The sequence below is a fragment of the Plenodomus lingam genome (assembly GCF_022343315.1).
Source record: "Plenodomus lingam strain CAN1 chromosome Unknown scaffold_20, whole genome shotgun sequence".
Lineage (NCBI taxonomy): Eukaryota > Fungi > Ascomycota > Dothideomycetes > Pleosporales > Leptosphaeriaceae > Plenodomus > Plenodomus lingam.
The window spans coordinates 1,108,822-1,121,079 of record NW_027093974.1 but is presented as its reverse complement, the minus strand read 5'-3'; the positions used below and the strand labels follow the sequence as shown (position 1 = coordinate 1,121,079).

The 12,258-nt window shown below is 47.5% G+C and overlaps 6 protein-coding genes across 6 annotated transcripts; 2 read left to right on the top strand and 4 right to left on the bottom strand.

Moving 5' to 3' along the window:
• Positions 1 to 4: 4 nt before the first annotated feature.
• On the top strand, positions 5 to 1,372 carry IAQ61_011361 (uncharacterized protein; the record flags this gene model as incomplete). Its single annotated transcript, XM_003843865.1, has 1 exon — positions 5 to 1,372. The coding sequence occupies one exon, from the start codon at positions 5 to 7 to the stop codon at positions 1,370 to 1,372; it is 1,368 nt and encodes a 455-aa protein (XP_003843913.1).
• A 4,338-nt stretch (positions 1,373 to 5,710) lies between these two features.
• On the bottom strand, positions 5,711 to 6,694 carry IAQ61_011360 (uncharacterized protein; the record flags this gene model as incomplete). The annotated part of the gene is made up of 3 exons (XM_003843864.1): positions 5,711 to 6,361; positions 6,418 to 6,591; positions 6,644 to 6,694. The coding sequence occupies 3 exons, from the start codon at positions 6,692 to 6,694 to the stop codon at positions 5,711 to 5,713; spliced, it is 876 nt and encodes a 291-aa protein (XP_003843912.1).
• Positions 6,695 to 7,406: 712 nt separating this feature from the next.
• IAQ61_011359 (uncharacterized protein) lies at positions 7,407 to 8,588 on the bottom strand (the record flags this gene model as incomplete). Its single annotated transcript, XM_003843863.2, has 2 exons — positions 8,350 to 8,588; positions 7,407 to 8,299 (listed from the first exon to the last, which is right to left on the bottom strand). Exons 1-2 carry the CDS (start codon positions 8,552 to 8,554, stop codon positions 7,407 to 7,409), a joined length of 1,098 nt encoding a protein of 365 aa, XP_003843911.1. The 5' UTR covers positions 8,555 to 8,588.
• A 166-nt stretch (positions 8,589 to 8,754) lies between these two features.
• Positions 8,755 to 9,324, top strand: IAQ61_011358 (uncharacterized protein; the record flags this gene model as incomplete). Its single annotated transcript, XM_003843862.2, has 1 exon — positions 8,755 to 9,324. The coding sequence occupies one exon, from the start codon at positions 8,755 to 8,757 to the stop codon at positions 9,322 to 9,324; it is 570 nt and encodes a 189-aa protein (XP_003843910.2).
• A 740-nt stretch (positions 9,325 to 10,064) lies between these two features.
• IAQ61_011357 (uncharacterized protein) lies at positions 10,065 to 10,941 on the bottom strand (the record flags this gene model as incomplete). The annotated part of the gene is made up of 4 exons (XM_066099166.1): positions 10,065 to 10,104; positions 10,164 to 10,211; positions 10,260 to 10,828; positions 10,885 to 10,941. The coding sequence occupies 4 exons, from the start codon at positions 10,939 to 10,941 to the stop codon at positions 10,065 to 10,067; spliced, it is 714 nt and encodes a 237-aa protein (XP_065950685.1).
• Positions 10,942 to 11,395: 454 nt separating this feature from the next.
• On the bottom strand, positions 11,396 to 12,178 carry IAQ61_011356 (uncharacterized protein; the record flags this gene model as incomplete). Its single annotated transcript, XM_003843860.2, has 1 exon — positions 11,396 to 12,178. One exon carries the CDS (start codon positions 12,176 to 12,178, stop codon positions 11,396 to 11,398), a length of 783 nt encoding a protein of 260 aa, XP_003843908.2.
• Between the last annotated feature and the right edge of the window lie 80 nt (positions 12,179 to 12,258).

Sequence of the window (12,258 nt, the reverse complement as noted above, 5' to 3'; positions counted from 1 at the left end):
CAACATGAATCTAATGTTGGAAACGCCGAGATACATGTGTCGGAAATGCACAAGTCATCTGTTGCGCCAATATTCCACATCTTTCATCCGACAAGTGAGAGCATCTGAAAGCGCCTCCAATCCAATAGTGCAGGCAGCTCAATTGCAAAATAGGAAGTACTCAAGGCCACATCTTCGTGGAAAGCTTCATCCAAACTTCCCTGGGATTTCGCGACTACATACAAGCGATCACAATGACAATGTGGAAGCAAACATTGTAGAGACAAGACCAAGAGGCCGCATAAGACCTGGACGACCACGGCGAATTGAAACGATTGTGAGAACAGACACTACGTCAGTAGAGTCGCCCGAAGATGTCGAGAGGAATCTACAAAGGCCCTTGCCAAGGACTCGGTCACAGAATGCCATCGAAGTACTTATACCAAGCATGCCATCTGCACCTATAGGCTCAATGCCAAAGCCAATGGCCGCACCACTACTCATACCTGAACTATCTACAGTTCAGAGCAAGAATCGTCCAGAAGACTTCAACTGGTATTGGGAGTCCTTCCCACCTACCATCAACGATAAAGTGCTCGCCAACCGCTTCTTCACGAACCATGGCAAGGACGCCACGCTCCTGCGAAGTGTAGCGCAGTTCCGCATGTTTCCTGAATCTGACGTTCCAGAAGTTGCCTTTGTTGGCCGCAGCAATGTTGGAAAATCCAGCCTGCTGAATGCTGTGGTCGGTGCAGACGTCAAAAGCTTGCTAGCACGCACTTCATCGACACCGGGCTTCACCAAGACGATGAACCTTTACGGCGTAGGTTCTGGAAATGGCATTGTACTCAAAAAGCAGCCCGACGGTCGTGACAAGATTATTGGGAGAAGTGGTCTGGTAATTGTAGACATGCCTGGTTACGGTGAAGGATCGCTGTCCTCTTGGGGTGTCGAGATCATGAAGTACATCCAGTCGCGCAAACAACTCCGTCGTGTCTTTGTTCTTCTTGATGCTCAACATGGTATTAAGGATAAGGATCGCTCGCTTCTTGCGACTCTGCGTCTTACAGGTGTCAGCCATCAGGTCATCCTTTCCAAGTTGGACAAAATATATATACCCAAAGCGAAGGAAATTAAGCATTTCAACGGAAAGTCGGTGGGTAAGCTAAAGCCTAAGGGTACGCTACAGGGATTGCGAGAGGCAATGGAGAAGTTGAAAGTTGACATCAAGCCACCGGTTGGCGGAGGGGCGCTTGGAGAAATATTGGGATGTAGTGCGGAGACTGTCGTCGATGGCAAGAGGTTAGGCATTGATCATGTGAGATATGCAGTGCTGAAAGCTGCTGGGTTGGAGTCAAGGGGGAAGAAGCTCATTCTTGATAATGAGAACTGAGTAGGGATGACATAAGGCTTGAGTTAGGAATCGGTTACAGGTATTTTCGAATGGGAGTTCAACGATCTATGACCTCCTTTGTCGCAGAATAATCCAATTGACATCGCTCGAACAAGGGAACAAGGGATCAAAAGTCCAGTACCCAGAGCACCCCTTCGTGATGTACCTCCATTGACACCCTTGAGTCACCCTTCGATCAGAAAATATCGCCTTTGTTAATAATCATGCATGAGTAGGCGTGTAGGTGGCTCAATTCCACAAGTAAAAAGGTTAGCTCCAAGATGAGGTAAGTCGTCGTAATCTATGTGTACGAAAGTAACATAGCATTGATTCACAATCCATTTAGCGCCTGATGCGAATTGTTTAGACTTCACTTTCTGAGTAAATATCGTGCTTATCGGTTTAGCTGATACAGGATCAAGTACAGACGATTTTCTCAGTTCTCCCTGCCATCATAGGTCAATCTAGATATCATCATTTGAGCTTGGTGCCAGTGTACACATCGCCGTAAGGGGACTCCTAGCATCGTGGGATTCGCATGATGTCAAAGACATACAAGTAGACTGCATCACAGGTGCTCAAATACACTACCGAGCCCAAAAGAGAACAAGTTAAGAACGCAGAATCTGCTAAAGGAGGACTAGCAAAACTGCAGGTGGTGTGAATTTTGAATTACAGGAGGATACCGGTAGTAGGACAAAGTTGAGTTCCAACCATTGTCAAAGAACGTGCCACCGCTCTATGATCCAGACTGACTTAATGCAAGAAGGATTCTGGATATTCTAAGTACACTTTACATATGTTTGATCCTTCTCTTTGATCTGTACATCGAAAAAACAGGGATTGCCGTTATTTGTACATTTGTATATCTAGTCCTCTCAGCATGAAATTTGTGTGCATTTTACCTATAGCTAGATAAATAAGAGATCCCCACTGAAGCGCATGGCACAAAAATCGTGTCATTTGGATCTGTACTTATCACAAAAGCCTGCTGTTGGCATGTCTAGACCATCTTAGTTCTTATTGCATTTAGGTGAGGAAATATAGCACTACGGTACAAAACCGGTTTACAGTAGCCATATTTATCTAAAGTAGACTAAGAAGTGGTTTAGGTAGAAGAAGTAAACCTAAATAGGGTTTATTATACCATGTATTCTACAAAAGTAAACTACTTTTATTTCTACTTCTATTAATCTACTAGTATTACGTAGTAATACCTAGTTTCCTACTATTTAAGTATTTTACCCCTCCTTTCTTTAATCTTCTTCACCACCTCTATCACCACCTCTACCACCACCTCTACCACCACCTCCACCACCTCTATCACCACCACCACCTCCACCACCTCCACCACCACCACCTCTACTACCTCTATCACCACCACCACCTCTACTACCTCTATCACCACCACCACCTCCACCACCACCACCACCACCACCTCCACCACCACCACCTCCACCACCACCACCACCTCCACCACCTCTATTATCACCACCTCCACCACCTCTACTACCTCTACCACCACCTCTATCACCACCTCTATTACCACCACCACCTCCACCACCTCTATCACCACCACCACCTCTATCACCACCACCACCTCTATCACCACCACCACCTCTATTATCACCACCTCCACCACCTCTATCACTACCTCTACCACCACCTCTACCACCACCTCTATCACCACCTCTATCACCACCTCTATTACCACCTCTATCACTACCACCACCTCTACCACTACCTCTACCACCACCTCTATCACCACCACCTCTATTATCCCCACCTCCTATTAGTAAAAATATCATAACTCATTATTATGTCATATGTGCGTATAGCGTGAAGCTAATCTTTTCTACCCCTTTTAGTCTTAGTTAGGTATTATAGCGTATAATAGAAATAAAACTACTTTTTATACTTAATTTAAACCCCTACTATAAAAGTAAACCACCACTTTAAACCTATTTACGGGTATACACGAGGTTAGTTTACACCTATATAGTAAACCCCTAGCGTACCATTCTACAGTAAACAATTTTTTACCGTAGTGTAGATTAAACTCAGTTGACCTAAAGTAGTGCTAGCGATAGAAAGGCAAAAGAGGAAAAGGTTTGTAGCTAGCTTCATATTGGTAAAGTGAATTTAAATAGAGGAACTTGGTGGGGGAAGCGTTAAGGCAAGAAACTGCGCGTCGCAGAGGCTCCTATCTAAACCTGCTGTATACGGAGCTTCTTTCCTCGTATAGCATTATATTGTTGAGTGGATGGGTCGCGCTGACACATGACTAGCATTATCTTTCGGCTGTTCTAATTGCGCTAAAAGCTTGGTAAGGAGAATCATTGGATAGACTTTAGATTGGGCTTACTGCGTGCTATACTGGTACATAGATCTGTAATAATAGATCGTATTTTTTCCGGTTTAAAAGCGAGGATCTACTAAAATTGATCTCGCACACAGTGCACAGCATTACGCAAACACAGTAAATGCCAGAGGTAGACCAGCCACGCCTACTGTACCTACACCTTAAGCTGACTCCTTGCTAGCTTTCTGTACTACAGGCGATCTACCGCTGTCTTACTGTGTAGGTATCAGATGAATCTGCATATACAATATTGGCCCGATTGGCATTGATCCTGATACGGTCTTACAAGGCGGCAGGTCAGCTAAGTGCTGACAATAAATTAATTGATTTACACAGTACAGATACTGTTACAAGAGGTAACAAGCTAGGGTGGAGCAATCTCAGGGACATCGGGACATCAGGATGTGCCTGAGTCCTGTCCTGTTACGCGATATGCATCATAGAGACATGTCGTGTCAGCGAGAGCTCTTAGGGGTGAATACCTGATAAGATCAGAAAACATGTACCATTGTTGTATAACGATTGTGAAGTCCAAGATCTTTCGTGCTTAGTATAGTTGCAAGTGGTGTGTTGATTTGTTTTTGCCAGAGTCCCTTGGGATATTCTCTGTAGCTGTTCACCGCTACTACCTCATCAGGATTCATTAGCATGAGCATCGTTCGGGCCTGAAAATGAATCATTCATTTCGGATTTGAGTGCCGTTTGGTGTAACATAAGATAGCTCGATGTTTAACCCTACACATCCATTGGCTCACAATCCTGCCCACGATATCATTACTATAATGTATCATGTTATGTGCTATGACATTGCGGTGATTCGAGAGGAGAATAGGTGTGGAAGATAAAAATTTCTGTGCCGGATTACAGATGCCGAAGGGTAATATTGCTTGTGGTGCGCACAAGCACTGCCCGCTACTATATGTAAGATGCCAAAGTTTCTTCTGTAGAAATAGGAACATAGTAAGATAGGTGAACTCCGGCTCGTGGTAGAGAGGACAACACTTCTTTGCGAAAGATCAGAGCGAAAAACTACGCAAATCTTCCACCCGCAGTTTCCACTACCACTATCGATTCAAATTGTGCGAGTCTGATCTTCTTTTATTGACACATGGCGTATCCTATCTCGAAACTGTGAGAAAAATGCTCATCTTTCCGTAATGAGAATGGACTTAAAATGTATTGTAATGACGTGTGGCACGGTGCTTCTTAAAAGACCAAATGATTTGTTTTACAGAGCCAGAGCCACCTTTATTCACCGTTATTCATATGATAGTAATCGAATGAGTACAATTAGATCTGGTGATGCAGGGTCTTTTGACGCAGTCAGCTAATATGAGACTTACTACATCACGCATATAGTGTGCACTAGACCTCTTCAAGGTACATTCATCAAACGTAAAGGTACACCGAGCTCGCTCTTACAGCCGAAGATGCTTCTGAAGAGGAAAATTACAGCTGAAGCTGTACTTGCGAATGTAGGTAACTATGTGTTGCCTAATACGTGCAAAAGCGTCCTGTGAAGAACTGGTCATCGAGCAGCTCCTTAGCAGGTACTCATTCTCCTTATACCCGTATTCTATTCAATAGTCTGACCCCCAAAAGCTTTCTTCATTCCCGCATTTCTGTACAGATTTGGTTTACTAAGCCTGGAGGTACGGAGCTATCGAATGAACACAAAACTATCAGAAATTTCAGCAGTGCAAGCGCTAGAAAGGAAATGGAGATTGAAGCCTGTAGCTAATTTCATGTCGGCAAAGTTGAGATAGTAGAACTCTTTAGTGTAGGAGCTATCTACCCCAAATGCCATGTATGTCATTACCACGTTGCTTTTAGCTTCGCTAGCGTGTGAACGCTACAATCGACCGTATTGAGAGACCTGATTCCTGACTTTGGCCCAGTCCAGTCGTTCACAGCGCAATACACAGTTCATGATTCCGTGCCCCAAGTTTCCGGCTCTCTCTCTCGTCCGCATCGTGCTACTCATCTTCAACTACGATCACCTCGCCATTCTCCCCACGTGTTCCTTGGACACCATCTACACTGGGTTTTGGAGCGGCCCTGGGTAGATTGCTGCGGCACCAGCCGAGCACGGTCAACCACTCACTGCGCATGGTGGTATCATCGACAATCCACTGTTGCCTCGTCATGTGCACAACTACCGACTCGCGCAGATACCACCAACTTGGAAGATAGCCTAGCTTGGCGAGAGTAGCAAGTTGGATGTGGGACATTGCGGCGGCGTATGAACAGACTTGGTCCAGCACCCCCGGGTTCTCGAATGCGAGCTGCCACATTCTGTGCGCAATCTCGGTGATATGACTCGACGTGATCGGAATAGCCGCAGATTTCTGGGGGACTATGTAGGGATGCCTCTTCAGAGCAGAGTGGAGTAGGTTGCCCGTCAACTGTGTAGCGCTCATACTGGCAAGCTGCTGCTGCTGCCGGGCTGGAGAAGACAGTGCAAATGGCGAGACGGCTGTAGGTAGATGACCTGGGCTCGGTTGGTAAACCGGGCGGTCCTGTACCCCCATATCGATTCTCTGCTTCTTCGGGGTTGTCGGAATAGTCTCAGTGGCGGTATAGGCATCGGCGCTGGGCTTAGGTGAGGCCATCTCCATAGACTCTTCCTGTGACGGTATCAATACGACTTGGTCAGGCGATCGCCTTGCATCCTACTACGAACCTCGTTTTTCATCTTGCGCTTGTTGTCTGTCTGCACAGGGCCTCTAGAAGTCATGGATTGCTTACGCTGCCGACCACCCGGGGTAGGTTGAGAGCCAGGAGGCTTGGGCTGCTGTTTGCGTTTTGCGGATACCTTCGAGCTTGCCGATGCTGGTGATTGCGGAGTGGATGGAGCCTGCACAAACTCAGTCTCAGCTCCAAACTCACCCTTTTTTGCCCTATGGTACCTTGCGTGCAGTTGGAGTGCCTGGACTAGTCCCCATCTTTGGATTTGCCATGGTGACCGTTGTCTATCACTCTCCTTGAGAGCAAGCAAGAACGAGTCAGATTTGCGACGAAGGTGATAGATAAACAACACAATCCAGAGCTACTGCACCTTTTCATGAGGCTACATGTAAGTGGGAGCAGTGTGAGCTGGCGTCTCGACGGCAAGCCGATTGCGAAGAGAAAGACGAGGTGAAGGTACAAGTACTTGCTCGTTGCGGGGAAGCAGGGCTGCCAGACCGTTTGCTTGGCCGCAAAACGTAAACAAAACAATTCGCCAAATCAGTAAAGACCAGAGATGAAGGCTTATTAAGCAGGTAATTCGTAGGTCAAAAGTAAGCGAAGGTTGATGTGAGATGTGATTGTAGATGTACTACAAGCGGCAAGATAGCACGGTTGCCGTGGTAGCCTTCGAAGCATATATGCTCGACAAACGGATTCAGGAGGACGGCAAAGGGGTTTATTGCAACAGCATTCAGTGTCCAGGTGCGATAAGGTAACGGAGAAATGTGGACGCGCAATAGGTGATTGACACCCAGACCCCGTAGCTGCTGTAGTGCAAAGCCATGCATGGCATTGGTACGTTTGTGATGACCTCGAAATTCGTATTAACATGTCTAGACTCCAAGCTAACCAAGTTGCTTAGAGAACATATGATGAACGCCAGTCAATCGTCGTAATGAGTCACTGTTGTGAGCGACTCCTGGTGACTGCAAGGGCTACGCCTTACCCTCGCCCTCTAGCCTTGCGCTCGGATCTTGCCTTAGCTTTTGACTTGCGCGGGGGTTCATCTTCTTCCTCGTCTTCTGAATCGCCAATATCCTCCTCCTCAAGGTCCATCTCATCTTCCTCACTCTCGTCGATAACCTTCTTCTTCGAGCGACCACTCTGCTTCTGCCTCTTCCTCGCTGCCGTAGCTTGAAAAGCTTCCTCTGGCGGCTCCTCCATTGGCGTCGAACGTTTTGAGTTGTGTGACTTTGGTGCATACTTTGATTCGAGCTGATCAAAGAAGTTGCCCGTCCTGGCCTTCTGTCGTTGCTGAATCAGAGCTGCTAAGCCTGCCATGTCATCTCCATCTCTCTTCTTTCTCTTTGCCTTTGCCTTGCCATTGCTCTCACCCTCTGCTTCCTTCTTTTCTTGATGCTTCTGGAAGTCCTCGCGTCGCTTCATCTCACGATCTTTGGCTTTTTGCCGCGTCGCGTCTGTCTGACTGGCATAAATCGGGTATGCTTCGATAGTACCCTTCTCGATCTCTTCGTCAAGGATTTGTCTGAACCTATCGTCGTCTTCCAGGATGTCCGACAGCATGACAAGTTGATACATCGAGTCCAGATTGCCCTTACACTTCTTGTAGGCCTTGATAAGATCCCGTCGCTCCTCTGCACCATTCTTGTACTCGTTTGAGACTCGAGTGATGGCTTCTTCGTTAACTACATTCTCGAATTGTTCTCGGTAGAATTTCAGCCAGTCGAAATCGCCATCATCCTCGAGTGTCTCGGCCGTGCTACCGGTAAGATCGTAGCGTCTTCTCCGGCGATCGTCTGACAGAACAGCATATGCGAATGCGATCTCCTGGAAAGTCTTGTGCGCCGTTTCCTTGTCGCCTTCAGCGGCCTTGTCTGTAGGAAGAATTAGCGTTGCATCTCTATTGCACAAGATCTATGCACACCTGGGTGATTTTTCAGAGCGAGCTTGCGATATGCCTTTTTGACATCGTCCGCAGTGGCCTCTTGCTCAAGTCCTAACACTTCATAGGGATCGATGGTTGGGGGACCTTCATCTTCCTCGACTTCCTCCTCTTCATCATTGACGAATGGGTCTTCACGCATAGCTTTCACATCGCGCTCCTTGTAATCCTGTCTCTTTCGCGTCATCGTTGTCAGGTTTTCCTTGCGTCTTAGATGTGCGCGTGGTTGAATTGTCTATGGATGTGAGTTGAGCACGCGTCGCGTCAGAACGTGACGTCGGAGTTTAGCCGGGGCTAACAGCACCGAGCACGGACCTAACGACAGCGAAGCCAGACTGGAATCTCACCTCGCATTGCGTCACTCATAATGCCGCTCTCACCAACAAAATGCCTGAAGAGTGGGAAGGGCCAGTGAGAATGTTGGATGAGTCTACTTCAGAAGTTCAAATCACAAATCCCAATGATCACATGCAGTACATGCGTCTCGCACTGGACCAGGCCGAAAAATCACCACCAAAGCCCTCGAATTTTCGTGTTGGAGCTCTGCTAGTTAATGCAGACACTGGCAGCATCTTATCGCGTGGATATACTCTGGAATGCGAGGGCAACACACACGCAGAGCAATGCTGTCTCTTGAAGTTTGCACAAGCACATGATCTCCCAGAAGACCGTGTGGGAGAAGCTTTGCCACCAAATACGGTTATTTACACTACCATGGAACCTTGCAACCTACGTCTGAGCGGAAACCTTCCCTGTGCAGATCGCATCATTCGCACAAAAAGCAAAGACGGAGAAGCAAGTATCAAAAAAGTTTATATTGGCGTCAAAGAGCCCGAGAAATTCGTTGGGGAAAATCAAGGCAGGGCCAAACTTGAGGCAAATGGGATCGAATGTATACATGTATCTGGACTCGAGGAGCGGATTCTTGGTGCAGCAACGGCCGGTCATGAGAAATGAAGAGTGTAGTCACAAGAGTGATGACCATTTCTATCTGTAGCCTCAGTACAAAATGTATGATCTACGCATCCAGTCCAATCTAGAAAACTATAATAGGAACATAGTCCTACTTCCGCATTGGCTAAATGTCCAGGTCCACGTTGATATTCACAAGGAGATTAAGATCGTGTAATAACACGGATTGGAAGCAAATAGGAACGAAGTCCTAACTCAATCACGACGTTATAATCCAGCTATCCACATATGGTATCTCCCAAGCCAAAGCAATTTCTCAAATGTCCTGCTAATGGCGTGAAATGGCATACAAAATCCACTCTAGGCAATGTAAATATACTTACATGATAGCATCAGATACCAACATTTAGGGTTACGACTATGCGGACTTTTATCCCTGGCAGAAATTGGTTATGGTCTTGTGCAACATTCGTAGGATTCTACCGATGTGATGGCCTTGACATAATACTGTGTCTCATCAATTTGCATAGGCCCGGTCCATTGACACGATCCTGGATTGCATCAACTCATAGTAGCTGGAGTTGCGAGGTCTGGCATCATCCCAGTGCACACTATAGACTAGAGATGCAGACTCAGCGAAGCATAAATACGGCACATGTTACTATTCATTATCCCATTGCAATGACAAAACGTATTCCAGAACGCCTGAGTACTCCGAGAAACGACTTGCAAACAAGCGAGCATGCCTGAAGATGATGTTGACCACATGTCACTAACTAACATCTCTAAAAGATTCCGTTCACGAGCTTGCTTCCAACCGTGGCTCTATTTTCCGGACAGGTTAGCCTTCCGTCACTAAGTGTAATGTCAAGGATAGTACTTACCCAGCTCCAAAGATTGCAGCATTGCCTAGCTTTTTACCAAACTTCTTGCTGATTACATGTTAGATTTTAAGAATATAGTGTGATGTAAAAACTAACCCATTCTGTTCAAACTTGCTGGGCTCGTGTGGCGGTTGCTGGGCGCCTTGCGCAACATCAAGCGGCATGTTTCCATAATTACTGGGAGCTGGCGCTGCTGGCGCAGCGGCAGGTACCATGCTCTTCTCTTCCGTCCGTACGTAGCTGGCCGGGAAGATACCCTCCATGCCAGTGCGCTCGTTGCGTCCCTTCCACCACTCGTTGTTCATATACTCTGACACAGTAATCTTGTCGTTAGGCATGAGTGCTAAATCACCGGCGTCTTGAGCATTGTATTGGTACATTGCTGATGCATATGCGAGGACTGGGGGTCCAGCGGGGGTCGCGGGGACCGATGGGTAGGCTGGTGGAGGCGCATTGGCAGTGTTGTCGGCATAGTAGCCCACATTGCTGGCTTTCTTCTCTGGAGGCGGCGTGGGCTCGCTCTTGATGTTCATCTGAGCGAGTTGTTGGGTAGGCACTGCGGCAAGTGCGCGGCTGCTGTTCTCAGCGGAGACGGGGATTTGCGCCAAGACGGCATCGTGTTGTGCGGAGGTGATGACATTAGATTCAACGAGGAATTGCAGGTTCTATGTCCATCGTCAGTGGGGTTGTTAAAGGGGGCAGATACATCGAAGGGACTTGCGTTCTTGATATCGCCAAGCGCCCGATTGATCATCGCGTTTCGGAAGCTGTCGGCCATGATGATGTCTTTCGCACTTTCTCGGCGGTGAAGATGCTGGTTCGAGAAGACACAGTGTGTATATGTGAACGGTCAAAGGCTCTCTGAATTGCGGTCGAGGCAGGCAGGTGTGGTGAGGAGTTGTTTGCGGTTTGGGCGAACGTGGATCGTTTGGGCGGCGCAGCGGGAGTGGATTAGCGTCCCAGTTCCACCGCATCGGCAGGGCTGTGCCGCTTGAGTTCCCCTAATTGTCACGCGAATCCCCGAGGCTGTGCAAATGGTCCAACCTGTATCTCTTATTACAATACATACTCTAACATGGCCGTGAACCCTTCAAGTCGTGGCCACGTGAATTAGCAGATCGTTGAGAAGAGCGGTAGATAGACATGCCACCGTTTGACTAGCAACAGTATCTAATAATCCATCAGTGAAGCTCAAGTCTCTACAGTCGAGTGGCCAGGCGGCTGCTCGATTGCTAGGCCAGCTTCGCCATGACATTCCGGTACATCTCCTGTCTTTTGGTCTCAAAACTATCAAAGGCTTTGACTACGAATCCCACGGGAATCTGCTCGTCGCCATTGACTAGCTTCGACCATGCCTCCTCTGTGAATTCATCCAAGGGCATCCCTATTTGCCTTCCGTTCTTAATGTCCGGTTGATGCTTGGCGTCGTGCAGCTCAGTTTGCACAGCTGGGGGGAAGATTTCGATAACCTTGATGTTGCCAGGTCCGTTGGCCAATTGGTCGCGGAGCACAAGGATCATGTGGTGCAGCGCGGCTTTACTGGCGCAGTAATTGGGACAGCGCGGCATCGGCAACAAAGCCAGTCCACTTGTCGTGTAGATGAGCGAAGTCTGTTTCTCTTGTTTCTGGAGAAAGGGGATGAATGCGGTTGTCAAATGCATGTACGCCAAGTAATTCGTCTTGAACTCCATTTCCAGAACATCCAGATCAACAGTCTCCGGCTTGGAAAAATCAAAGCCGCGTTGAACGCCGGAGTTCAGAAAGACAGAGTCAAGATCCGGGTGTTTGCTCGTGATATCCGTTACGAATTTTCGGATCTGGTCGAGCTTGGTGATGTCGAATACCACGGAGTCGACCTTGTCGCTACCGTGCTTTTTGACAAATTCATCAAGTTTGTCTTGTCGTCGTCCAACAATCACTACCTGCTTTCCGTCTGCAACAATCTTTGCTGCTAGGGCGTATCCGATTCCTGAGGTAGCGCCGACGACGAGAACTTTGTTGTATTTGAGCGACATGATGTGAAGTGGGTTGAAGATAGTCCTGTAGTAAGCTTCGGAAGTACTGGAGTAGTTTTCGAAGTTTTGTAGGGATTGGC